Source organism: Syzygium oleosum, unplaced genomic scaffold (genome assembly GCF_021117445.2).
Source record: "Syzygium oleosum isolate NSW1041296 unplaced genomic scaffold, Sole_v2.1 Sole_v2.08, whole genome shotgun sequence".
Classification (NCBI taxonomy): Eukaryota; Viridiplantae; Streptophyta; class Magnoliopsida; order Myrtales; family Myrtaceae; genus Syzygium; species Syzygium oleosum.
Window position 1 is genome coordinate 4,377,656 of NW_026607492.1, and position 23,274 is coordinate 4,400,929.

General features: G+C 42.6%; 3 protein-coding genes, 1 long non-coding RNA gene and 1 pseudogene across 6 annotated transcripts; 3 read left to right on the top strand and 2 right to left on the bottom strand.

Annotated features, from left to right (window-relative positions):
* The first annotated feature begins 1,753 nt into the window (after window positions 1–1,753).
* Window positions 1,754–14,247, top strand: LOC130138852 (uncharacterized). The gene is made up of 5 exons (XM_056314182.1): window positions 1,754–1,852; window positions 1,940–2,041; window positions 2,148–2,267; window positions 2,425–2,470; window positions 14,168–14,247. The coding sequence occupies exons 1-5, from the start codon at window positions 1,754–1,756 to the stop codon at window positions 14,245–14,247; spliced, it is 447 nt and encodes a 148-aa protein (XP_056170157.1).
* On the top strand, window positions 3,726–10,850 carry LOC115692441 (protein TOPLESS-RELATED PROTEIN 2-like; annotated as a pseudogene).
* On the bottom strand, window positions 11,431–13,160 carry LOC130138856 (uncharacterized). Of its 2 annotated transcripts, XR_008817130.1 has the most exons (4): window positions 12,843–13,160; window positions 12,356–12,671; window positions 12,017–12,245; window positions 11,431–11,720 (listed from the first exon to the last, which is right to left on the bottom strand). It is a non-coding gene; the product is annotated as an uncharacterized LOC130138856 (long non-coding RNA). The 2 variants fall into 2 exon arrangements; XR_008817129.1 differs by lacking the exon at window positions 12,843–13,160 and having other exon boundaries at window positions 12,356–12,814.
* A 5,887-nt stretch (window positions 14,248–20,134) lies between the features above and the next one.
* Window positions 20,135–21,589, top strand: LOC115667654 (dormancy-associated protein homolog 4). Of its 2 annotated transcripts, none has more exons than XM_056313638.1 (3): window positions 20,135–20,621; window positions 20,711–20,791; window positions 21,123–21,589. In XM_056313638.1, the coding sequence occupies exons 1-3, from the start codon at window positions 20,378–20,380 to the stop codon at window positions 21,128–21,130; spliced, it is 333 nt and encodes a 110-aa protein (XP_056169613.1). In that variant the 5' UTR covers window positions 20,135–20,377; the 3' UTR covers window positions 21,131–21,589. The 2 variants fall into 2 exon arrangements, with proteins under 2 accessions (XP_056169613.1, XP_030445070.1); XM_030589210.2 differs by having other exon boundaries at window positions 20,136–20,621; window positions 20,711–20,810.
* Window positions 21,590–21,638: 49 nt separating this feature from the next.
* LOC115669526 (uncharacterized) lies at window positions 21,639–23,066 on the bottom strand. The gene is made up of 5 exons (XM_056313640.1): window positions 22,968–23,066; window positions 22,779–22,880; window positions 22,553–22,672; window positions 22,350–22,395; window positions 21,639–21,879 (listed from the first exon to the last, which is right to left on the bottom strand). Exons 1-5 carry the CDS (start codon window positions 23,064–23,066, stop codon window positions 21,833–21,835), a joined length of 414 nt encoding a protein of 137 aa, XP_056169615.1. The 3' UTR covers window positions 21,639–21,832.
* Between the last annotated feature and the right edge of the window lie 208 nt (window positions 23,067–23,274).

Genomic DNA, 23,274 nt, shown 5'->3' on the forward strand with positions numbered 1-23,274 from the left:
AACTCGAGCTCACGTGATCCGACTTAGACTAGAGATGGCTTGGGTCATGTTCATCCGATCTGGTGAGTGTCCATTCTCATGGACGCCGAAGTATTGCGCGAGAGACGTGATTGTGTGTCTAAGACATTCCGAATCTACTAAGGACGAGATTGATTAAGAGCAAAATCGACACGCATTTAGTAAAATCCAGAATACCAAAAAATTTGGGTACGCGATGATGCATTTCGAGATCTCTAGCCTCTACGAGGGCATTTTGGAGTTTTAAATTTGGGGGGGGAGGTTCGACAGTCACAAAAAAAAAAAAAAATAAACATATGCAAAGTACCACGCCAGGTGTACTTGTGTCCGAAACAAAAGCGCATCTGCTGCTGTCGGGAGGGAGCTCATCCAACGTGTGGGAGAGGCTTGATCCAATCAAATTTCCCACCACCTTCCCCCACATATAAAAACAGGGCCCTTCTTGTACCACAGGTTCCGCGTTTCACTGCAGTCATCGCATTGCCGGACGTGGTATCACGATAGATGAAGCTAAACTATCCCCGTGACGAATAACGCTCTGGCTCGCCAGCAAAAAATTATCGAAAAAGCTTTAAATTTATCGAACGGATGATAATTCGATCCCGAATCATTTCAATTTGATAAATTTAGTCCTAAGCATTTTTTACAATTTGCTATTATAGTACTTCTGGCTAATTTTTTTGCCGGAAATCGCCAAGACGATATTTTTAAGAGTTTTTGAATCTCTTATATATATTTATCTTTCCTTTTTTATTTTCTTTTTCTTTTTTTTTTCCCGTTGTGGCTGCACGAGGGTCGCCGAGGACTCGGAGATAGCTAACGAGAGTCGCCCGCCACAATGAAAAGAAAAGGAAACAAAAAAATGAGAAAAAATTGCAAAATATGGTCACGTCAACCCCGTGCATGTCAAATAGGATGGTCGGCATCCACGTTAGAGATTTCTGGCCAAATTTTGGTCGAAATGACTACATTGACAAATTGTCAAAAGGGTTTATGACTAAATTGATCAAATCAAAAGGTTTAGAACTGAATTAATATCTGTACAATAGATTTATGACTTCTTTTGGTAATTGGCACTAGCAAAAAGCACTCTTTTTATTTTTTCTTTTCATAGGAATAACCACTTTTTACGTTAGAAAATGCACTTATTCGTCGTCGAGATAAACTATTCATAAGTAGTCATTCGTCGCAATTTAATTTCATATAACTAATTGTGCTTCTCATGTAATTAATCAAATCACTAAAGTTAGACTTCACGGCTCATTTTTCATCCGGCCCCACAATCCAATCAATCCAATCTTAAAAAAAGAGAAAAGGGCTCCATATTCTTTAAAATGGAATCCAATATGATTCTCATTATTTCTTCAAGAGTAATTAATTCAGTTTATAAAATGCTTTTAGCCCTAAATTTTTTCTTCTTTCTTGAAATTGGAGATGGGTCTGCCCTTGGTTTAGAAACATTCTATTCGGCCAAGTCCAATGTACGCATCACAAGCACATAGAGACACCCCGATCAAGGTATGGTCCGCCCCAATCGATTTGCCAAACAGGAACGACGTTCTCTTCGTCTTTGTCGTCATCCCATGCATCTCCTTCTTCTTCCTGGGAGCGGAGAGATTCACAAGCGGAAACCCTCTGTATATAAGCTTGAACCTTCGATTAGCATTTTGAGCTCTTCATCAAGAGAAATTGGGTGGCTAATCAACAGTATTAAGAGTCGATCAGTGACACCATCATGGTTTCTGCTTCTCTATCAACTCCCCAGTTGCCAACTCTTCAATCTGTTCCCAGGGCAAGGGGCAGTGCTTATCAATTAGGAAGCCTGTCAGCCATTGTATGAGCCAGTTCCATTGCCGTCTTTGTTAGTTCTCTCGTTGAGTCAAAGATTGGTAATGAATTGCCATTTCATCCCCCTATGCAGAGCGGAAAGATTAGATTCGTGCCGAAGATCGCGATCGTGGAGGCAGGAAGAGGGTTCGCCCCGATTCTGAGCCGCTCCAGGAATCAAATATCGTGCTCCGTCGTAATTTCCTTCCTTCAGTTGCTCGTGTGAAGTGATTCGTTGACTTAGCGAGCAACAAATTATTTATTTCCAGTTCACTTGTTTTGACATTCTTGTGTATGTTTAGCCTGAGCCGGAGACTCTGAAAACGGTCCAAGGCATCATAGCCAAGCAGCTCTCTGTCGATGAAAGCACTGTTGCTCCAAGGACCAAGTTCGTCAATTTGGACGCCGATTCTCTCGACACGGTACGCATCGTCTTGTAATCACTTGTATGGATCATTTCTGCATAGGTTCCAACCATGCTTGGCAACGACGTTGTACATATATCAAAACTACCGATGCAATCGACTATTCCACGACTCTTTTCGTGATATTTGCAATTCAGCGGGTACATAGAAACAGGTGGAGATCATTATGGCTTTGGAAGAGACGTTCGGAGTTTCAATAGGCGGAAGAGAAAATATTAGGTGGTCCCAGACCGCCAAGTCAGCGTGGTCCCGGACCACTCATGAAGCACCACGTGGCTCCACGTGGATCTGTGGGGCCGACTCGCCGGCCCTCGATTTTCTCCACAAAAAAGTAATTTCCATCCTCTCACCTAGCCTGCACATTAGCCGATGCTCTGCTTTTTTCTCATATTCTCTCTCCTAAGTCCTATCCGTCTTTTCGCCAAGAAAATATTAGGTGGTCCCGGACCACTCATGAAGCCCCACGTGGCTCCATGTGGATCTGTGGGACCGGCTCACTAGCCCTCGATTTTCTCCACAAAAAAGTAATTTCCATCCTCTCACCTAGCCTGCACACTAGCCGATGCTATGCTTTTTTCTCATATTCTCTCTCCTAAGTCCTATTCGTCCTTTCGTTGAGAAAATATTAAATGATCCCGGACCGCCAAGTCAGCGTGATCCCAAACCACTCATGAAGCGCCACGTGGCTCCACGTGGATCTGTGGGACCAGCTCACCAGCCCTCGATTTCCTCCACAAAAAAAGTAATTTTCATCCTCTTATCTAGCGTTCACACTAGCCGATGCTCTACTTTTTTCTCATATTCTCTCTCCTATGTCTTATCCGTCCTTTTCGTTTCCTCGTCCGCTAAGGAGGAGAAGAAAAGCAAACAGGTGTCTGCTAGCCCTCGATTTTCTCCACAAAAAGAATTTCCATCCTCTCACCTAGCCTGCACACAGCCGATTTTGCTTTTTCTCATATTCTTTTCCTAAGTCCTAACTGTCCTTTCGTCGAGAAAATATTAGGTGATCCCGGACCGCCAAGTCAGCGTGGTCCCAGACCACTCATGAAGTGCCACGTGGATCTGTGGGGCCGACTCACCGGCCCTCGATTTTCTCCACAAAAAAGTAATTTCCATCCTCTCACCTAGCCTGCACATTAGCCGATGCTCTGCTTTTTTCTCATATTCTCTCCTAAGTCCTATCCGTCCTTTCATTAAGAAAATATTAGGTGGTCCTAAACCGCCAAGTCAGCATAGTCTCAAACCACTCACGAAGCACCACGTGGCTCCACATGGATATGTGGGGCCGGCTCACCGGCCCTCGATTTTCTCCACAAAAAAGTAATTTTCATCTTCTTATCTGGCCTGCACACCGGCCCATGCTCTGCTTTTTTCTCATATTCTCTCTCCTAAGTCCTATCCGTCCTTTCGTTTCCTCATCCGAAGGAGGAGAAGAAAAGCAAACAGGTGTCTCCCCCTCTCTCTGCCCTGCACACAAATTTTGAATTTATCGCGCTGAGATTTCGCTGGTCCGCCGTTTCTTGCTGCTTCGGCGTTCATCAAGCGGCCGCCCCTCGCCGACGAAGCACATTAAGGCCACCCCCTGCTCCGACGAAGCAAAGGTCTCCCTCGTCTTCGCTCTCAACTCCGGCGTTCGTCAAGCTCTCGTTCCTCCGCCCTCGCCGACGAAGCACATTAAGGCCACCCCCTGCTCCGACGAAGCAAAGGTCTCCCTCGTCTTCGCTCTCATCTCCGGCGTTCGTCAAGCGGTCGTTCCTCCGCCCTCGCCGACGATGCACATTAAGGCCACCCTTGCTCCGACGAAGCAAAGGTCTCCCTCTCTCGTGATCCGACACTCGCTCGCTGCTCCGGCGTTCGTCAAGCGGCTGTTCCCCCACCGTCGCCGACGAAGCACGTTAAGGCCACCCCTGCTCCGATGAAGCTCCAGTGTATTCAGTCTGCCCACATTACAAGGAAAATATTCAGGTTTGCCGCTTTCTACTTCTTGGCTTATACTCTTATCATTTCAAGCAGACTGTATTACCAGTTTTTCCGAATTAGATGTGCAGCTGGTAAATTTATTTTGATAGCAGTTTCCCAGAGTCGACTATATAACTCACTTTTTCATTATTGCAGTTTATTTTCTCCACTGCCATTGATGGTAAGATAAAAGCTTGGCTGTTTGATTGCCTGGGATCTAGAGTGGACTATGATCCTCCCGGTCGATGGTGCACCATGGTGGCTTATAGTGCGGATGGAACAAGGTAGCATGTTGCCTCAGAAACGCTTGTTGGCTATCTGTTTCTTCATGAAAGACAGGAACACATTTTTGGAACACTTTTGGTTCACGGGGAATTGCCATGCCAGTACATTGTTTCTCTCTGTCTCTGAAACTGGATGAAGCCCATAGAATAAGTTTTCTCAACCTAGTCCTTGGATTTCGTTTCTATGTTAATCCCTCAGCTGTTCGATGGGGGATCTTATTGCTTGCTTTTGGTCTCTTACAGCCAAGCTCGACCTAGAAGTAGCTACTGTTCAAACACTCAGTATTCTATTGTATTGGTCTTCAATTGAGGCAATACGCTGACACTAGAAGCATTGGTATATCTGACTTGCAAGCACTTGCATTCACAGTGATCATGTTGCTTTTTTCGAATAAAGTAGTAACTTTTTTTTGTTGCATGTTAGAAGTGATAGATGAACATGCATTAGTCATTGTTGTTTTTTTAAAGAACAGAAGGAGAATTGACAGCAAAATCTGTATTTTGCAGCAAGACAGAATGTATTGGAAGGGAACTTCTATATCTATTCAGAAAACTGAAATTGCTTAAATACAGACTAAAGCTTTTCCACTAACTACACGTTGCCCACTAACTACACTTTGCCCACTTACTAACAACTTGCTTGGTCCACAAAACCAGCAACAAACTAACAGAGCAGTTAAAGAAAACATGCAGCTAAACACTCCTACAAAATAGGACTGACCAAGTAAAACCACAACTAATTAACTCCTAGATAATACGACATCAGCAAACTGACTAAATAGAAAATAGATAGTGCAGCCTTGATACAACAGCACTCTCCTCCTGGATCAAGTGCTGCACACTCCTAGCTTTGCCCTGAGAAGTTCAAATCGACCAACATGAAATGACTTAGTGAATATATCCGCAATTTGGTTTTTCGAACTACGTACACCAGCCTTCACCTCTCCAGCTTTCGCACTTCTCTCAAGAAGTAATACTTGACCTTAAAATGCTTTGTTCTTCCATGAAATACTGGATTCTGTGAAATGGCCATAGTAGCTTGATTATCCACAAATACTGCTATGCCTTCTTCTTGCTCCAAATGCGATCATCCATCGCCTTCTTTATCCATAATGCTTGATTCACAATGCAGTAGAGCCGCAATGAACTCACTTCGCAGCTTGATTGAGCCACTATTTCCTCGCTTCTTTGAGCACCAGGAAAAACATGCCGACCCAAATGTAAAGCAATACCCTGAAGTACTTCTTATATCATCCACAAATCCTGCCCAGTCACTATCAGAATACCCTTGCAACTTAAACTCCTGAATTCTGCAGAACTTAATTCCATATGAAAGAGTACCTTTCAAGTACCTCAACACCCTCTTTGCAGCTACCATATGCAACTCACTTGCACAATTAAGGAATCTAGACAAGACACTTACAGTAAACATGATGTCTGGCCTAGTTGCAGTGAGATACATAAGACAGCCAATCAAACTTCTATAAACTCTTTCATCTGCAAATTCTGATCCATCCTTCTTTTGAAGCTTTTCCTTCTGACCCATTGGAGTACTTACACTCTTGCACTCCTCCATATTGAATCTCTTCAGGATCTCCTTCATGTACTTCTTCTGACAGATAAAAACTTCATTTTGAGTCTGCATAACCTCCATCCCCAGAAAATACGACATCTCACCAAGATCAGTCATTTCAAACATCTTCATCATCTCTTGCTTAAATGCAGTAATCTGAGCACTATTACTCCCTGTCACCAGCATATCATCCACATAAAGAGACACCACCACTAAGTCAGATACTAACTTCTTGACATATAGAGTGGATTCACTGAGGCTTTTCTTGAAACCCAGGCCTAGTAAGTGCTCATCCATTTTATCGTACCATGCTCTGGGAGCTTGCCTCAAGCCATAGAGAGCCTTTCTTAGCAAATAAACTTTCTCCTCCCCGGCCTGGTGTGACAAAGCCTTCGTCGCTCAACATAAATCTCCTCCTGCAACACTCCATTCAAAAATGCAGATTTCACATCTAACTGATACACCTTCCATCCTTGTTGAGCTGCCAAAGCAAGAGTCATTCTAATTGTATCCAGTCTTGCCACAGGAGCAAAGGTTTCTGAGAAATCAACTCCCCAAACCTGTGCATATCCCTTCACCACCAACCTGGCCTTATGCTTATTCACTGAGCCATTAGGATTGAGTTTGGTCATGAAAACCCATTTTACTCCAATTACCTTTCTGTCTTCAGGCCTCTCCACTAGCTCCCATGTCTGGTTCTTTTCTATCATAGCCAACTCTTCCTTCATTGCATTCATCCACCTCTGATCACTTTTAGCTTCCTTATAACCTGCAGGTTCCAAAACAGCCACACTACACCTCTGATATATATCAGTCAGAGATTTGGTACCTCTAACTGGAACATCATCCACCAGCTCGTCAGGTTCCAGTGAGACCTCCTTGTGCTTGCCTTGTGGCTCATCTGTCCAATCCCATTGCTCATCTTCTAGGAACCGAACATCCCCGCTAGTGATCACCTTCCCCGTTCCGTGGTTGATAGATCCTATAGGCTTTTGACACTAAACCGTAGCCAACAAAGATCTCGTGTTCACTTTCTCTCCCAACTTGTCTCTCTTGACCTGCGGAATATGAGAAAAACATAGACAGCCAAACACCTTCAAATTTCTTAGAATTGGCTTAACACCAAACCAAGCTTCAAAGGGTGTCTTCTTCTCCAATACCCTTGTAGGCAGTCTATTCAGCAGAAAAACTGCTGTGTTTGCTGCTTCTGCCCAAAATTCTTTTGGTAGATTCCTGTCATGTAGCAGACACCTAGTCATCTCCATAATGGTTCTATTCTTCTTCTCACTAACTCCATTTTGCTGTGGAGAGCAAGGAGCAGTAAGCTGATGCTCAATTCCAGCCTCTTCACAGAAAGAGTTGAACGTCTGTGAAGTGTATTCTGTTCCATTATCAGATCTGATGACCTGAATCTTGCAGCCACTTTGATTCTCAACCCATCTCTTAAACTTCAAAAATACCTCAAAGCAACTCCTCGACTTTTGCTTCATGAAGTAAATCCAAGCACATTCTAGTATAATCATCAATGAAAATAATGAAATACCTGCTTGCCATTTAGTGAAGGAGTCACTTGTGGACCACAGAGATCTCGTATGAATCATTGCAGCCTTTCTCGTAGCTCTCCAAGTGGATTCCTTGAAGGGAAGTCTTGTCTGCTTGCCCAGCAAACAAGCCTTGCACCTTGTGATTTGCTCCTCCAGGCTTGGTAACCCAGTTGCCATTTCATTCCTCTGCATGAACAGCAAGCCTTTGTGATGAAAGTGGCCCAACCTCTTGTGCCATATCTCTGAATCACTGGCCTGACACTTGAATGCCACCTGCTCCTTCTCGAGAGGATTCAGAGAAAAACTCTTCTGTCGCATCTTTATCTTGAATAACTCCTGACCACTGGAGTCAAAGATCAAACACTTCCCCTCTTCAAATATCACCTTAAATCCCTTTTCTACCAACTGCCCCACACTCAGCAAATTCTGATCAATTTCAGGCACATACATCACATCAGAAACCAGCTTAGTTCCAGCACAACTCTCTATTGCTATAGTCCCTTTACCTTTCACTTTTAAGTACTCCCCATTCCCAATCCTCACTCTTGACTTCAATGACTTGTCAAGGTCTATAAATAGCTTTTCATCACTTGTCATGTGGTTTGTGCAACCACTATCAACAAGCCAACTGTCACATGGAATACTAGAGGAGAAACAAGAGGCAACAAACAGTTGATCTACCTCTTGCTGGACTGCAGCATGTGCCTCACCTTGTTGTTGATCTCCCTTCTCTTTGCAGAACTTCTCAATGTGTCCAAGCTTATGACATTTTCTGCACCTTACATCTGGCCTCTTCCAACACCTAAAGTGTGGATGATTCTGTTTTCCACAGTGCTGACATGAGGAATACCTTCTCCAATTGTTCTTGGAGTTGCCCGCACTATTCTCTCCTGTAGCAGCTTCTGAACCATTACTGCCATTCACTTTCTTCCCTTTCCACTTCTTGCCTTTTCCTCCTACATTTTGCTGTTCTTTGGCCTGCAAAGCTCCTTCTGTACTTCCTTCCAGCCTCATTAACCTCCTCTGCTCTTGTGCTTGCAGAGCACTTAGCAATTCTGCCAACTTGATCTGAGACAAATCCTTGGTATTCTCCAAAGAGGCAATGGTTGCCTCAAACCTTTCAGGCAAGGAGACAAGAATCTTCTGCACTAGCCTATTATCAGAGAGGTCAGTGCCTAGAACTCTTGCCTGATTTGCAATGCTTATCAACTTATCAGAATACTCCTTAATTGTCTCAGACTCCTTCATCTGTAGTCTCTCGAATTCTGTGATCAGATTTAAGCCCTTCATGCTTCTGATCCTCTCATCTCCTTGATACTCAGCTTTGAGGAAGTCCCAGATAGCTTTGGCTGATTCACAAGCCATAATTCTGCTGAAAATGGCAGGTGAGACAGCAGCATATAAACAAGACTTTGCCTTGCTTTCCTTGTTGTCCTCTCCTTGTGATACTTGATTTGATTAATGGTTGGATTGTCAGGAAGGGGAACAACTTCATAATCTTGTTCCACAGCTTCCCAAAAATCACAACCCTCTAGATAGGCTCGCATTCTCACTGCCCAGGCTTGATAATTTTCTCCATCAAACACTGGTGGAGCCATTGCTGAAAAACCACTCGATCCTGCCTCCATCTTGCCTTCGGCTTCTATGGATGCAGACACACCTCTCAATCAATCTCACAAGTCACTCACAGCCCCTTAAGATCAAGAAGGCTCTGATACCAATGTTGTTTTTTTAAAGAACAGAAGGAGAATTGACAGCAAAATCTGTATTTTGCGGCAAGAAGATTAATGTATTGGAAGGGAACTTCTATATCTATTCGTAAAACTGAAATTGCTTAAATACGTACTAAAGCTTTTCCACTAACTACACGTTGCCCACTAACTACACTTTGCCCACTAACTAACAACTTGCTTGGTCCACAAAACCAGCAACAAACTAACAGAGCAATTAAAGAAAACATGCAGCTAAACACTCCTATAAAATAGGACTGACCAAGTAAAACCACAACTAATTAACTCCTAGATAATAGGACATCAGCAAACTTACTAAATAGAAAATAGATAGTGCAGCCTTGATACAACAACAGTCATAATCTTAGTTCTCTCTTAATGCTTACTGCTTTAGTTGATCATACAAGGTATGGAAGTTGGATGTCCATCTTGCAGGCTGTTTTCATGTGGAACCAGTAAAGAGGGTGATTCCCATTTAGTTGAGTGGAATGAGATCGAGGGTGCTATCAAGAGGGCACAACAAGGAATCGTTTCCAAGCTGCTGGAGATGAATTTCAAATTAAATTCTGGGATATGGAGAATGCCAGCATGTTGACGGGCTGCTGATGCAGATGGCGGGTTTCCTGTTAGCTTTTTTCTCCTTTTATATAGATGTGCAAATTGGTACTATAGCTAGAATTGGGATTTTAGTTCCTTTTTTCATTGCAGGCTAGCCCAAGACTTAGGTTTAATAAGGAGGGTTCTTTGTTAGCTGTCACAACAAGTGATAATGGCATCAAAGTTTTGACTAATACAGATGGTATGTGCTTGGTAAGGATGCTCGAGAGCAGGGCTTTTGAGAAAAATCGAGCCCCTCCTGATAATTCTAAGGTAGCTTTAATGGTTATGTGCTAATCTATAAAATCATTTAGCCAATCTATTTTTTGCATGTGTTTCAATTAATTCTGGTTTAATGGTTATGTGCTATCATAAAATTGTTTCTTTGGATAACTTTTTATGTGCCTTTTCTCAATAAATTATTTATTCCTTTGTACAGGGGCCATCAAATTCTTTTCAACATTCCAGGATGAAAGAATCGAACGATTTTGAAGGCATAGACAATGCACGGTCACACCATAATTCGTCGGGAGGCAGAAGATAGCAGCATGGTGGTTGTTTTTAATGCTTGTTAGAACTCTTTTGTCTTCTGTTCTGTTTGGGAAGCTTGATTGTGGAATGGTAATGAAGAAGGTGTATATATTTCTGTCGAGCAGTTCGTTGCGTATATAGGATGATGTGTTAAGAAGTCCTAATTTGACGAAAATAGGTGGTTTTGGTGTGTAAGCGTGTACTTCTAGTCTACTGTTTCAGAGGGGGCTTCTCTGTCAGACATAAGACAGTGAAAATTGAATGTTTGCTTCTCTGTGCTGTTTGGGAAGCTTAATTGTTGAGCAAGTGTACTCTTTTTTTGCATTAATACACAACAGATTGTTTGGGGTGTTCGTCCGCAAGTTTGGAAGTTGAAATGACAGTTGGTATAGGAGTTGCTGATTGGCTGTTAATTTTTATCTGAAGTAGTTTGGCGGCTGGATTTGGAGATATAGTGACAGGAGGAGGTAAAGAGAGATTCATGTTGAGCAATTTTTAAGCTTTCATACGATGAAGAGAGAGAGAGAGAGTGAGAGGTCTGAAGGTGCAAAGTCACTAATTGAGAAGAGGGAAGGTGTTGAAATTTTTTTCCTCAAAAGATTAGTTTGAAAGCCGCGGCAGTGTGTACCAGATTCTCCTCTGCCTGGCGTGCATTCACAGGATTGGTAGGTCGAGATCGGTCGCTTTTACTTGTAAGTTGTAACTAAATATACAAACAGGGCAAACCATTGACTAAATTAAAGAAAAACAGGATTAGAAAAACTGAGGGAGCACTCTTTTAGTCAATTCGTAAACTACACGGAAATGGGAACAAAGATGAAAAGGGATTAAGGCCACAAAAGTACCAGGACAAACCATTCATCACTCTTTTCGATACGCCGCTTCATTGACGACAATTTCATGGAAATGAATGTTAAAAGCATTTAACGAGAGAGAGAAAGAGAGGGGGGAATAGCTGAGCCTTTGATTTAAGCTATCAAAATTACAAGTTCCAACCATCTATTCTTTCTTGACAAGTAGTCCTAATAAAAGATCAAATAATACAGAAACAAGTAAGACATCTGACTGCTGCACATTATGCCTCAATCCCTGTATCCTCTCATCAGTGTTCTTCAGTTCATCTTGCTTGGCCTTCACGAGCACGAAGGTCACGATGGCGGGGCTCCTGGAGGAAAAGATGCCAATGGGGCTCTCCGGAGGCCGAGGCTAGCGCCTTCTGCAAATCAAGACATCTTCGATAAAAAAGGAAAATAAAAGTAAAATTAGTACGTGTAAGTGAAAAAACAACGTGCTGACCTCGCAAGTACAAAACGGTATACTCAGACCAGTGAATTAAAACCTAGGATGGCATTAAGAACCCATCTCAAATAACAATGGCTTTAGAAAGAATGAGTAGTTCATGTTCAGCCTATTCTAGCATATCATAAGAGTATAATGGGATCTGCTGAAACCGTGATTTCGCATTTGTTGTTACAAACTGTGGTTGGGACAAAGCATACTAACTGTGAAACTTATGCAAGGGAGAAACCTTTGCAGCACTCATGACAGGCTGTGCATCAATGCCTGAGCTCTGCATTGCTTCTTGGGCTTTCTTTGAAGCCTCGAAAAGAGCTGGGGAGTTCTCCAGCTTTCTGCAACAACGAAGCCGCAACATCTACACCCGGTTTCAGAGCATCTGCAACAATTTGGAAAATACTCTGTGCAGTGTTTAAAAATCCCGAGCTCACTTCCTGAACGTGGTCAATCGTCTTCTCAACCTGCCAATTAAAATTTCAGAAGCAACTTCAAGATACCAATAACATGGCTTTCACCATTGAAATAATCTTTGCGACTCTTTACTAAAAAAAAAAAATGCAGGAACTTTTACCTCCGTGATAGAAGAGAAAATCTGGTCTTTGGGGAGGCTGACAGCTCCAGCTTCATAAGGAGGCGAGAAGAGAGCAACGGAGCAGAGAGCGGCGAGCGCCGGATTTTTTCGAACAAGCGCCGGAGCAAGGACGGAGTGAGCGTCGAAGCAGGGGCGACCTTAACGTGCTTCATCCTGTGGTTCAGAACCAATAACAGTTGGGTGTAACAATATTTCTGCCCCTTGCAAAACCGGGAGGATCATAGTCCACTCTAGATCCCAGGCAATCATACAGCCAAGCTTTTATCTTACCATCAATGGCAGTGGAGAAAATAAACTGCAATAATGAAAAAGTGAGTTATATAGTCGACTCTGGGAAACTGCTATCAAAATAAATTTACCAGCTGCACATCTAATTCGGAAAAACTGGTAATATAGTCTGCTTGAAATGATAAGAGTATAAGCCAAGAAAGTAGAAAGCGGCAAACTGCTCTCAAAGCAGATGAACCTGAATATTTTCCTTGTAATGTGGGCAGACTGAATACACTGGAGCTTCATCGGAGCAGCGGCGGCCTTAACGTGCTTCGTCGGCGATGGTGGGGGAACAGCCGCTTGACAAACGCTGGAGCAGCGAGCGAGCGAGCGAGCGTCGGATCGCGAGAAAGGGAGACCTTTGCTTCGTCGGAGCAGGGGTGGCCTTAATGTGCATCGTCGGCGAGGGCGGAGGAACGACCGCTTGACGAACGCCGGAGCTGAGAGCGAAGACGAGGAAGACCTTTGCTTCGTCGGAGCAGGGTTGGCTTTAATGTGCTTCGTCGGCGAGGGCGGAGGAACGAGAGCTTGACGAACGCCGGAGCTGAGAGCGAAGACGAGGAAGACCTTTGCTTCGTCGGAGCAGGGTTGGCTTTAATGTGCTTCGTCGGCGAGGGCGGAGGAACGAGAGCTTGACGAACGCCGGAGCTGAGAGCGAAGACAAGGGAGACCTTTGCTTCGTTGGAGCAGGGGTGGCCTTAATGTGTTTCGTCGGCGACGGCTGGGGACGGCCGCTTGACGAACGCCGGAGCAGCAAGAAACGGCGGACCAGCGAAATCTCAGCGCGAAAAATTCAAAATTTGTGTGCAGGGCAGAGAGAGGGGGAGACACCTGTTTGCTTTTCTTCTCCTCCTTCGGATGAGGAAACGAAAGGACGGATAGGACTTAGGAGAGAGAATATGAGAAAAAAGCAGAGCATCGGCTAATGTGCAGGCTAGATAAGAGGATGAAAATTACTTTTTTGTGATGGAAATAGAGAGCTGGAGAGCCGGTCCCACAGATCCACGTGGAGCCACGTGAAGCTTCATGAGTGATTCGAGACCACGCTGACTTGGCAGTCCGGATCACCTAATATTTTCTCAACGAAAGGACGGAGAGGACATAAGAGAGAGAATATGAGAAAAAAGCAAAGCATTGGCTAGTGTGCAGGCTAGGTGAGAGGATGGAAATTACTTTTTTGTGGAGAAAATCGAGGGCTGGCGAGTCGGCCCCACAGATCCACATGGAGCCACGTGGCGCTTCATGAGTGGTCCGGGACCACGCTGACTTGGCGGTCCGGGACCACCTAATATTTTCTCGACGAAAGGACGGATAGGACTTAGGAGAGAGAATATGAGAAAAAAGCAGAGCATCGGCTAGTGTGCAGGCTCGGTGAGAGGATAGAAATTACTTTTTTGTGGAGAAAATCAAGGGCTGGCGAGTCAGCCCCACAGATCCACATGGAGCCACGTAGCGCTTCATGAGTGGTCCGGGACCACGCTGACTTGGCGGTCCGAGACCACCTAATATTTTCTCCGATAGGCGAAGGGGGAGCAGAGAACATCGCTACTGTCCAGGATGCAGCTGATTTGATAGAGAAAGTGAAGGCAGGCTCAGCTTAAGCCAATAATGCGTCAATTTCCGTCAACAAGGTCTCTTTGTGATTGATTTATCTCTTGTTTCCCCAATTAATTAAATTCATTCTTTAGAATTTACTCATCGAAAATTAATGTTAAGCGTTAAAATTCAAAAAAATAATAATAATCTTGTGCACGTGCCAATACCGTGCTTTCCACGTTAACATATCGTATCGTGCAATGGTTTACTGAACTTTAAGGGAGGAAATAGTTATTAGTAGAGAGAAAAATAAAAATATTTCGCTCCACTAATAACTATTCCCACCATTAATAACTATTCACTATTATTTTAAAAAAAATAATGTCCATAAATCCACACTCGAGATAAAGAAAAAAAAATTCACTTGTATCTACCTTTTGTCAAAACAATTAAAGGCAGTTTGTATTTCCAAGAAGTAATGTATAAAATCCCGTTTCTTCCACATTTATGGACATATGTTGTTCATAAGTCCGGTTTGTGTAGTATTGTTCATATGTTTTTCTTTTTATAGGTCAAAAAGGTGTGTTGATATTTGATGATGTAAATGTTTACCTACGAATTAAGCTTAAGTGGGTTTGAAGGGGAGATTTTTTTGTTTAATTGAGGTTGAAAAAGTGTTGGGTGGGGGTTGAGCTGGACATGCAAAGCGTAGGAGACTCTGCTTAGATGTTTTTCATGAGAGAAAGAAGAGGACGGTGGCTGGGGCGGCGGTGATGGTGGTGGTGATGAACCTGGACAGCAATAAAGTTTGGAGCTTTGCAGTATTTGATTTGGATTTGGATTACGATTTACTGCTTTTGATTTCACTTACTACGTTAATTATGATCGTACTCTCTCCATTTTTATTATTTACCGTATTTTGTTGTCGTTGTTGCTTAATATACGCCATGTCTAGATGTGTTAAATAATACCTCCTCAAGGTTTGGGTTTGGGTGATGTTGTTCATATGTTTTTTTCTTTTTATGGGTCAAAATGGTGTGTTGATGGTTGATGATGTCAATATTTACCTACGAATTAAGCGTAAGTGGGTTTGAATGGGGGATTTTTTTTGCTTAATTGGGGTTGAAAGAGTGTTGAGTGAGGGTTGAGCTGGATATAAAAAGTGTAGAAGACAAAGTCTTTCTGCTTAGAGGCTTTTTATGCGATAAAGAGGAAGGTGGTGGTGGCGCGATGGTGGTGATAGTGGTGATGATGAACCTAGACAGCCATAAGATTTGGAGCTTTGCAGTCATTGATTTGGATTTGAATTACGATTTACTGCTTTTGATTTCACTTACTATGTTAATTATGACCTTGCTCTCTCCGTCTTTATTATTTACTGTATCTTGTTGTCGTTATTGCTTGATATCCTTCATGTCTAGATGTAGTCTCTTTTGCCTTCGTCATTTGAGAGGTCTCTTCAGACATGTTCTTGTTTTTAACTCTCTGTTGGAAAAATGCACTATTGAAAATGATCTCCTGGTGTATTTCAGAAGCGTGCTTTGATTTGAGCACAAGATCACCTGTTCATGTAGTTCTACAAGGTTGGATTATGGTAACTATAGATGAGAATTTAAGAAATTTTTCGATGGAGTATATTAGTTGGATATTGGTGAAATAAATGAACCTAAAGGCAGTGGCATTGTCTTGCTTGTAATGGAGATCCATATTGAGGCATGCAAAAGCAATTCAAGCAAAAAGGATTAAGCTTTATGGGCAGCTAGCAAAACTCTTGAATGAGAAGTTGAAGAGTAGAGGCATTTCGGTGATCCCTGCTAGCAAAGTAAATTCATTTTTTAGAATTTACTCCTCGAAAGTTAATGTTAACCTTTAATATTAAAAAAAATGAAAAATCTTATGCACGTGTCAGCACCGCGCTTCCCACGTGCACGTATCGTACCATGCAATGGTTTACGGAACTTTAAGGGAGGAAATAGTTATTAGTAGAGGGAAAAAGAAAACTACTAATAACTATTCCCTCCACTAATAACTATTCAATGTTATTCATTGTTATTCACGAAAAAAATAATAATGTCCATAAATTCACACTCGAGACAAAGAAAAAAATTCACTTGTCTTTACCCTTTTGTCAAAAGAATTAAAGGCAGTTTGTATTTTCAAGAAGTAATGCACAAAATCTCGTTTCTTCCACATTTGTCGAAAAGCTTGCTATTAAAATGTGCATTATTATTGTTATTTAACATTATTCCCTTCCCCATTCTCTTCCCACTACTCTCCCTCCCTCTAACTCCTTGTCCTCCTCCATTCTCTCAATTACTCAACTCTCTCTAAAACACTCCCAAAATGAAAAAAAAGGATTTAATGCGAGAGAATAAGTTCTACAAATGATATTAATTTGGGTCGTCGGTTGCTGTATGTTCCATAAACATCAAAGAAGGAAGCAACGTGAGTCTCCCCTCTTTTCCCTTTTTTGCTAATGCTTGATCATTTAAATCAATTTCATCAAACAAATTTAAAAGATCTATCTAGATTCTAATATAAAAAATCACCCACCACATGTATCTAAAGAGCTAAGAAAAAATTAAGAAATTTTTCAGTGGAGTAGACCAGTTGATTGGTGAAATAAATGAAGTTAAAAGGCAGTGGTGCTGTCCTACTTGTGCTGGAGGTCATATCACATGCAAAAACAATTCAAGCGAAAAGGATTAAACTTTTCGTTTTGAGCTAGTATTACGCAAATTGATTCCTCAATGTCACCAAGTCAGATGAAGAAGCCACGAGATGAATGGAAAGAAAAGGAGGTAAGAGAAGAGATACTTGATGCTTGGAAGCATGGGAGGAAACGGAAGGTCTCATTTGGTGTCCAGTTAGTTCCCTAGCCGATAAACCCAGGGGCTTTTTTTTTATTTTTTATCTGGTATCTTATTACTTCTCTAGCCCTTGTTCGGAGCGTCAACTTAGGGTCTCGGATTAGGGTAATTAACTGCGGATTGTTTACCCGCAACACTCAAATTAGTTACCATGGTAACATATGGTCGGTTTGTGCATATTCCTAGTAGTAGTAACGGAGCAGGAAATTCGAATGTGGTGAGACGACATCAAAATTGTACCAAACTTTTGAAAAGTTGATTGATCAAGTTAGGGCATTATATTAGTTGTCCCTGCTTAAGAAAGTGGGAGCAAAGAGGAAATTAATAATAGCTTGCAATCACCATCATGCCTTGGCAAACATCGAAGTACATTATTATTATTATTATTATTATTATTATTATCATTAACGTTAATAAAGCATCTCCGGGGCAATGTTTTCTTAGCTGTCTCTTTTTTGTCCATAGAAAAAAGCAAGAAAAGTCTCTGTGGGGACACGATAATCCTCCCACAACCATGGATCAATGGTATAACTTTCTTATGGTAAAAGTACACTACAAGTGCCATAACTTGTGTACGGCGTTCACTTTAGTGCCATAACTTTTTTTGGATCACTTTAGTGCTAAAATTTTTGAAAAACGATCACTTAAGTGCTAAAATTTTTGAAAAACGATCACTTAAGTGCCAACTCCGTGCCGTACACAATTTTTCGCCGGAAATCGACGTGGCATTTTTTTATTAATTTCTGAAGCCGACGTGGCTCGCCGGAGTCTCGCCGGAGATTGGCACTTAAGTGATCGTTTTTCAAAAATTTTAACACTTAAATGATCGTTTTTCAAAAATTTTAGCACTTAAGTGATCTTTTTCAAAAAATTTTAGCACTGAAGTGATCCAAAAAAAAGTTATGACACTTAAGTGATCGTTTTTCCTCCGACTTGGCACCAAAGTGATCCGAAAAAAAGTTATGGCACCAAAGTAAGCGCCGTACACAAGTTATGGCACTTATAGTGTCCTTTTGCCACTTTCTTATGGTATTTTGTCAAAACTTTTCGTCACATCGCTTCGGTTCTACTTTTGCTAAAAAAACATCACTTAACCAGTGCTGAAGGAAGGCATTGCTATCCAAGCTATTGGTCACGTCTAAATACGCCTCTGTTTTGCGTGCTCTTTCCGACTTTTTTTTATGGACGGATCATTGTTGGAAGTCATTTGCAAAGAGACTCGCAATTTTAAAATATTCTTGTTCCTCCATTCTTTTGGTTGTGGGGCTGATTTTGAGACAAGACAATCCCTAAATTGTTCGCAGCCCGTCTCATTAATTCGCTTATCGAGTGATCTGGTAATAATGAGATTGCATTATCTTTCACAAGATCACAAATTCAAGCCTTGCCGAATTGAATCCCTGATTGGCTTGTGCCTCGAGCATCTTTTTACCTCTTATGAAGAGACTTCCTGACTTTTGGCAAGTCGACGAGACCCCGGTGAAGAGCTTACTTTTACGGATGAATTGAATAATTATGATTTAAACCAAGCGTTTCGTGATAGATATAATAGGTAATTATGCTAGTGGCACCTTTCCACTATTCAAACCAACGAAAATAGTTTCTCTAAATATTTTTCTATTCGGGTGGGTCCGAGTATACGTACAATTTCACTCCAAGACACCGGAAGATTTCCAGGCTTTTTCTAACCGGTCTCGATCTAGTTGGCCAACTAGTCGCATCAAAGCTTGCAAAAAGCACTACAAATAATGTCGATGGACCAACCTATCCTTGACTTTCTCAACTTAGACAATGAAGACTTCCTTCCTCTGGAAATTTAATCAAAGCAATCATCAATTCTTACAATGAAGTAGGGTCACCGATAAATAAAAATTAAACAAGAATCGGATAAGTTAATTATTAAATCTTAGTCTCGTCAAGAATCTCATTCCCAATAATGTGGGGGGTTTTATCCTCTTCGTGCTCGAGTCGGGAGTATCTTGATTTTATCTTCCGGATCAAATGAGGGGCCAGGTAAATTGAGTTGGAGAACTACGTGAGATCATCGCGACATTTATAAGCCTGTCGACGTCCTAGAATACTTTCGATCGGATCCCTTTTACTTCTTTTCTACTCGAGGATTGCCACACGATTCAAGACGGTTCCTGCTAGTAAGATCGAGAGCCCCCGAAACAGAAATCACGGAATCCCGTTCGAATCGGACGGCTCGACGGCATGGATCAATTCACATGTTACGCGCATGGAACTTTTTCACATCAGATCCTTTGTGTTTCCCATTGAGTTATGAACAATTACGCAATGAAACGCTTTTGATTTACTCTCTCCTCCCTCCGAGGTGGGTGTGGGTCCGAGTCAGCTCGTATATCTCCTCCGGGGTGAGGTGACGTGGACATCCAGATCAATCAATCTTATCTTATCGACTGGCTGACGTGTGACTGGCCATTCAAAGTGACGGTGGTGGGGCCCCCCATCACGAGTTCTACGTTTGGCCCCCCGTTGACCAGGTCAAGCGCAGGGCTTGTTTACCCGGCTCGGCTTCGTCATCTTCGCCCCCTCTCGGCTTCACTGAATGGGACTTTATAAATTAATGGAGGTTAGATAGTGGAAAAGATCCTTTCCAAATTTTATATACATGCTATTTCAGTACCATCCATATTATATTTACCACACCAATATAAATTCGGAATTTTTCACGAAACAAAAAAGAAGTTTTGGGATATTGGTGTCGCAATGGGTAAGTTTAGGGTTTTTAGCGACGAAAAAAAAGTTCAGAGTATTTATGTCACGGTAGATATAATTTGGAGTTTTTTTGTGTGTTGTTTAACCCTAAAATTAAATCCGACGAATATAGATAATGGATAGATTTTGTTCTGACATCACTGAATTTTCTCCATTTTTGGCTATATTCTATATACATGCACTCCCCCAAAAAAATTGGATGGCTCATGAACGAGCCATGTTAGCCGGAGCCGTCAACCCACGCCGAGCCATCAACGTTAATCTCTCGCTCTCTCTCTCTCTCTCTCTCTCTTCCTCTCCATGGCTGGGTGGTCGTGTCTATAAGAACCCTACACCACCATTTCAGCAAAAAGATTTCTCTCTTCTCATCGACACACAAAGATCTTCCTTTATCTTCGCTTTTGTTTCTTTTAAAGTTTCTTCGCCCCTTTATCTCTTCGTAACAGTCGCATCAGGTCTAAGAAGGCAAAGGAAACATCCATAACACATCCAGGGCCTCCTTCGGTTGTTACGCGTAGAGATCACTTGCATATAAAACATTAGGGTCGATCCGAGACTATCACCACGTCGGACCAAGAACGGAAAGATGGGTTTCCTTCACAAGCTCTGGGACGAAACGCTGGCCGGACCCGCCCCCGAGTCGGGCCTCGGGCAGCTCCGCAAGTACCACTCGTTCTCGGCCGCGCGGTCCTCTGCTGCTCGCGCCTCTCCTCCTCCCGACTTGCCGGCGGTCACCCGCAGCATCACCATCGTCAGGACCGCCCCGGCTCTCCGGTCCATCCCCGGGGATCCGGGGTCGGGCCCGAGCACCCCCGGCACTCCTTCGACGCGTACGTCCACCGAACCTAGTACATGTCTGTACGTATATCACGTGTTCATTGTTTTAGCAGTTGTTGAGTCCGTATTGGTTTGCATGCAGCTGGGACACCGGATGGGAAGCTGAAGAGATTCACGAAGAGAAAACCACCAACCGATGGATCGGACGGCGCTCAACCTAGAGGTCCGACTGATTATGATTGGTAAAAGATAAATCTCTCTCTGTGTTTTTTTTTTTTGGTAATGTGTTATTTCACTTTGGTGCGACATCATTTTTATGTGAACATCACACGACATTCAACCCTGTTAGAGTTGGTGATAGATCAAACCACCTACCTTTCTCTCGCCATCTGCAAAGATCTTTCATCAAGTTCTGTCTTTAGGTCAGGACAGAGAAACTGATGATATATTTTGCTCACCTCAGAACAAGGAAATCTGTTCCGACAATCAATCAACTTTTGAATCACTGTCTGAGAGTATATTTGACTGATCTTCGTGGGGTTTATGTTTTGCAGGGTTGTGATTAGTGCTTTGGATCGCTAGACGGAGAAACTGATGATATATTTTGATCGATCGGCGATTTTACCTCTCCCCATACGTAGAGGAATCAGTCTTTTTCTCTATAAGATATCGGTAAACGTATGTGTATATATATGTATATATAACTATCGTAATAATAAGATTGTTCATATAAAGAATGGTCAGGACACAGAGAAGGGTCCAAGTCCTTCTTGGAGTTTCCACAAGAGAGAGAGAAGAAGAACTAGGAGGCCTTAAACCCTATAAAACTCGGCCTCTGCATAATAACCTTCAAGAGTTTTGGGAACTTTGGGCATTTTTCTCCAGTTGGTTTTTCTTCCCCTGGTGTTCATGTACATAATGATATTTGTTGTGCTTTTTATATTTGGTTTTTTTTTTTTATCTTTTTTGTAAATATGTAATTATTTATATAATATGGGAAGCTCCTCTTTCATTGAAACTAGATCATATCCACCCAAACGTACTTGAAGCTGCATCGTCTTACGATATCGTGTATTCGATTCGATCAATGGAGATCTATTTGGGGAAGAAAATGACGACATTTTGATAATGACTCGAACCGCATAAAAAACATCTCCGCGGAAACTGGGGAAACAAGAGATAAATCAATCACAAAGAGACCTTGTTGACGGAAATCGACGCATTATTGGCTTAAGCTGAGCCTGCCTTCACTTTCTCTATCAAATCAGCTTGCATCCTGGACAGTAGCGATGTTCTCTGCTCCCCCTTCGCCTATCGGAGAAAATATTAGGTGGTCCTGGGCTGCCAAGTCAGCGTGGTCCCAGACCACTCATGAAGTGCCATGTGGCTCCACATGGATATGTGGGGTCGGCTCGCCAGTCCTCGATTTTCTTCATAAAAAAGTAGTTTCCATCCTCTCACCTAGCCCGCACACTAGCCAATGCTCTGCTTTTTTCTCGTATTCTCTCTCCTAAGTCCTATTCGTCCTTTCGTCGAGAAAATATTCAGGTTCATCTGCTTTGAGAGCAGTTTGCCGCTTTCTATATGAGAGTATGAGAAAAAAGCAGAGCATCGACTAGTGTGCAGGCTAGGTGAGAGGATGGGAATTACTTTTTTGTGGAGAAAATCGAGGGCTGGCGAGCCGGCCCCACAGATCCACATGGAGCCACGTGGTGCTTCATGAGTGGTCCGGGACCACGCTGACTTGGCGGTTTGGGACCACCTAATATTTTCTCATCTGCCTATTGAAACTCCGAACGTCTCTTCCAAAGCCATAATGATCTCCACCTGTTTCTATGTACCCGCTGAATTGCAAATATCACGAAAAGAGTCGTGGAATAGTCGATTGCATTGATAGTTTTGATATATGTACAACGTCGTTGCCAAGCATGGTTGGAACCTATGCAGAAATGATCCATACAAGTGATTACAAGACGATGCGTACCGTGTCGAGAGAATCGGCGCCCAAATCGATGAACTTGGTCCCTGGAGCGACAGTGCTTTCATCGACAGAGAGCTGCTTGGCTATGATGCCTTGGACTGTTTTCAGAGTCTCCGGCTCAGCCTAAACATAAACGAGAATGTTAAAACAAGTGAACTGGAAATAAATATTCTGTTGCTCGCTAAGTCAACGAATCACTTCACACGAGCTACTGGAAAAAGGAAATTACGACGGAGCACGATATTTGATTCCCGGAGCGACTCAGAATCGGGCCGAACCCTCTTCCTGCCTCCACGATCGCGATCTTCGGCACGAATCTAATCTTTCCGCTCTGCATAGGGGGATGAAATGGCAATTCATTACCAATCTTTGACTCAACGAGAGAACTAACAAAGACGGCAATGGAACTGGCTCATACAATGGCTGACAGGCTTCCTAATTTCTGAGCACTGCCCCTTGCCCTGGGAACAGATTGAAGAGTTGGCAACTGGGGAGTTGATAGAGAAGCAGAAGCCATGATGGTGTCACTGATCGACTCTTAATACTGTTGATTAGCCACCCAATTTCTCTTGATGAAGAGCTCAAAATGTTAATCGAAGGTTCAAGCTTATATACAGAGGGTTTCTGCTTGTGAATCTCTCCGCTCCCAGGAAGAAGAAGGAGATGCATGGGATGACGACAAAGACGAAGAGAACGTCGTTCCTGTTTGGCAAATCGATTGGGGC

Excerpts from the sequence above, each read along its gene's own strand:
- LOC130138852 (XM_056314182.1), top strand. The coding sequence starts at position 1,754 with ATGGTTTCTGCTTCTCTATCAACTCCCCAGTTGCCAACTCTTCAATCT. Across the intron at positions 2,268-2,424 it reads ACGCCGATTCTCTCGACACG|GTGGAGATCATTATGGCTTT; the intron begins GTACGCATCGTC and ends ACATAGAAACAG. Across the intron at positions 2,471-14,167 it reads GACGTTCGGAGTTTCAATAG|GCGAAGGGGGAGCAGAGAAC; the intron begins GCGGAAGAGAAA and ends TTTCTCCGATAG.
- LOC115669526 (XM_056313640.1), bottom strand. The coding sequence starts at position 23,066 with ATGGCTTCTGCTTCTCTATCAACTCCCCAGTTGCCAACTCTTCAATCT. Across the intron at positions 22,673-22,778 it reads ATCAAATATCGTGCTCCGTC|GCTGAGCCGGAGACTCTGAA; the intron begins GTAATTTCCTTT and ends GTTTATGTTTAG. Across the intron at positions 21,880-22,349 it reads GACGTTCGGAGTTTCAATAG|GCGAAGGGGGAGCAGAGAAC; the intron begins GCAGATGAGAAA and ends TTTCTCCGATAG.
- LOC115667654 (XM_030589210.2), top strand. The coding sequence starts at position 20,378 with ATGGGTTTCCTTCACAAGCTCTGGGACGAAACGCTGGCCGGACCCGCC. Across the intron at positions 20,622-20,710 it reads CCCCGGCACTCCTTCGACGC|CTGGGACACCGGATGGGAAG; the intron begins GTACGTCCACCG and ends GTTTGCATGCAG. Across the intron at positions 20,811-21,122 it reads GGTCCGACTGATTATGATTG|GGTTGTGATTAGTGCTTTGG; the intron begins GTAAAAGATAAA and ends TATGTTTTGCAG.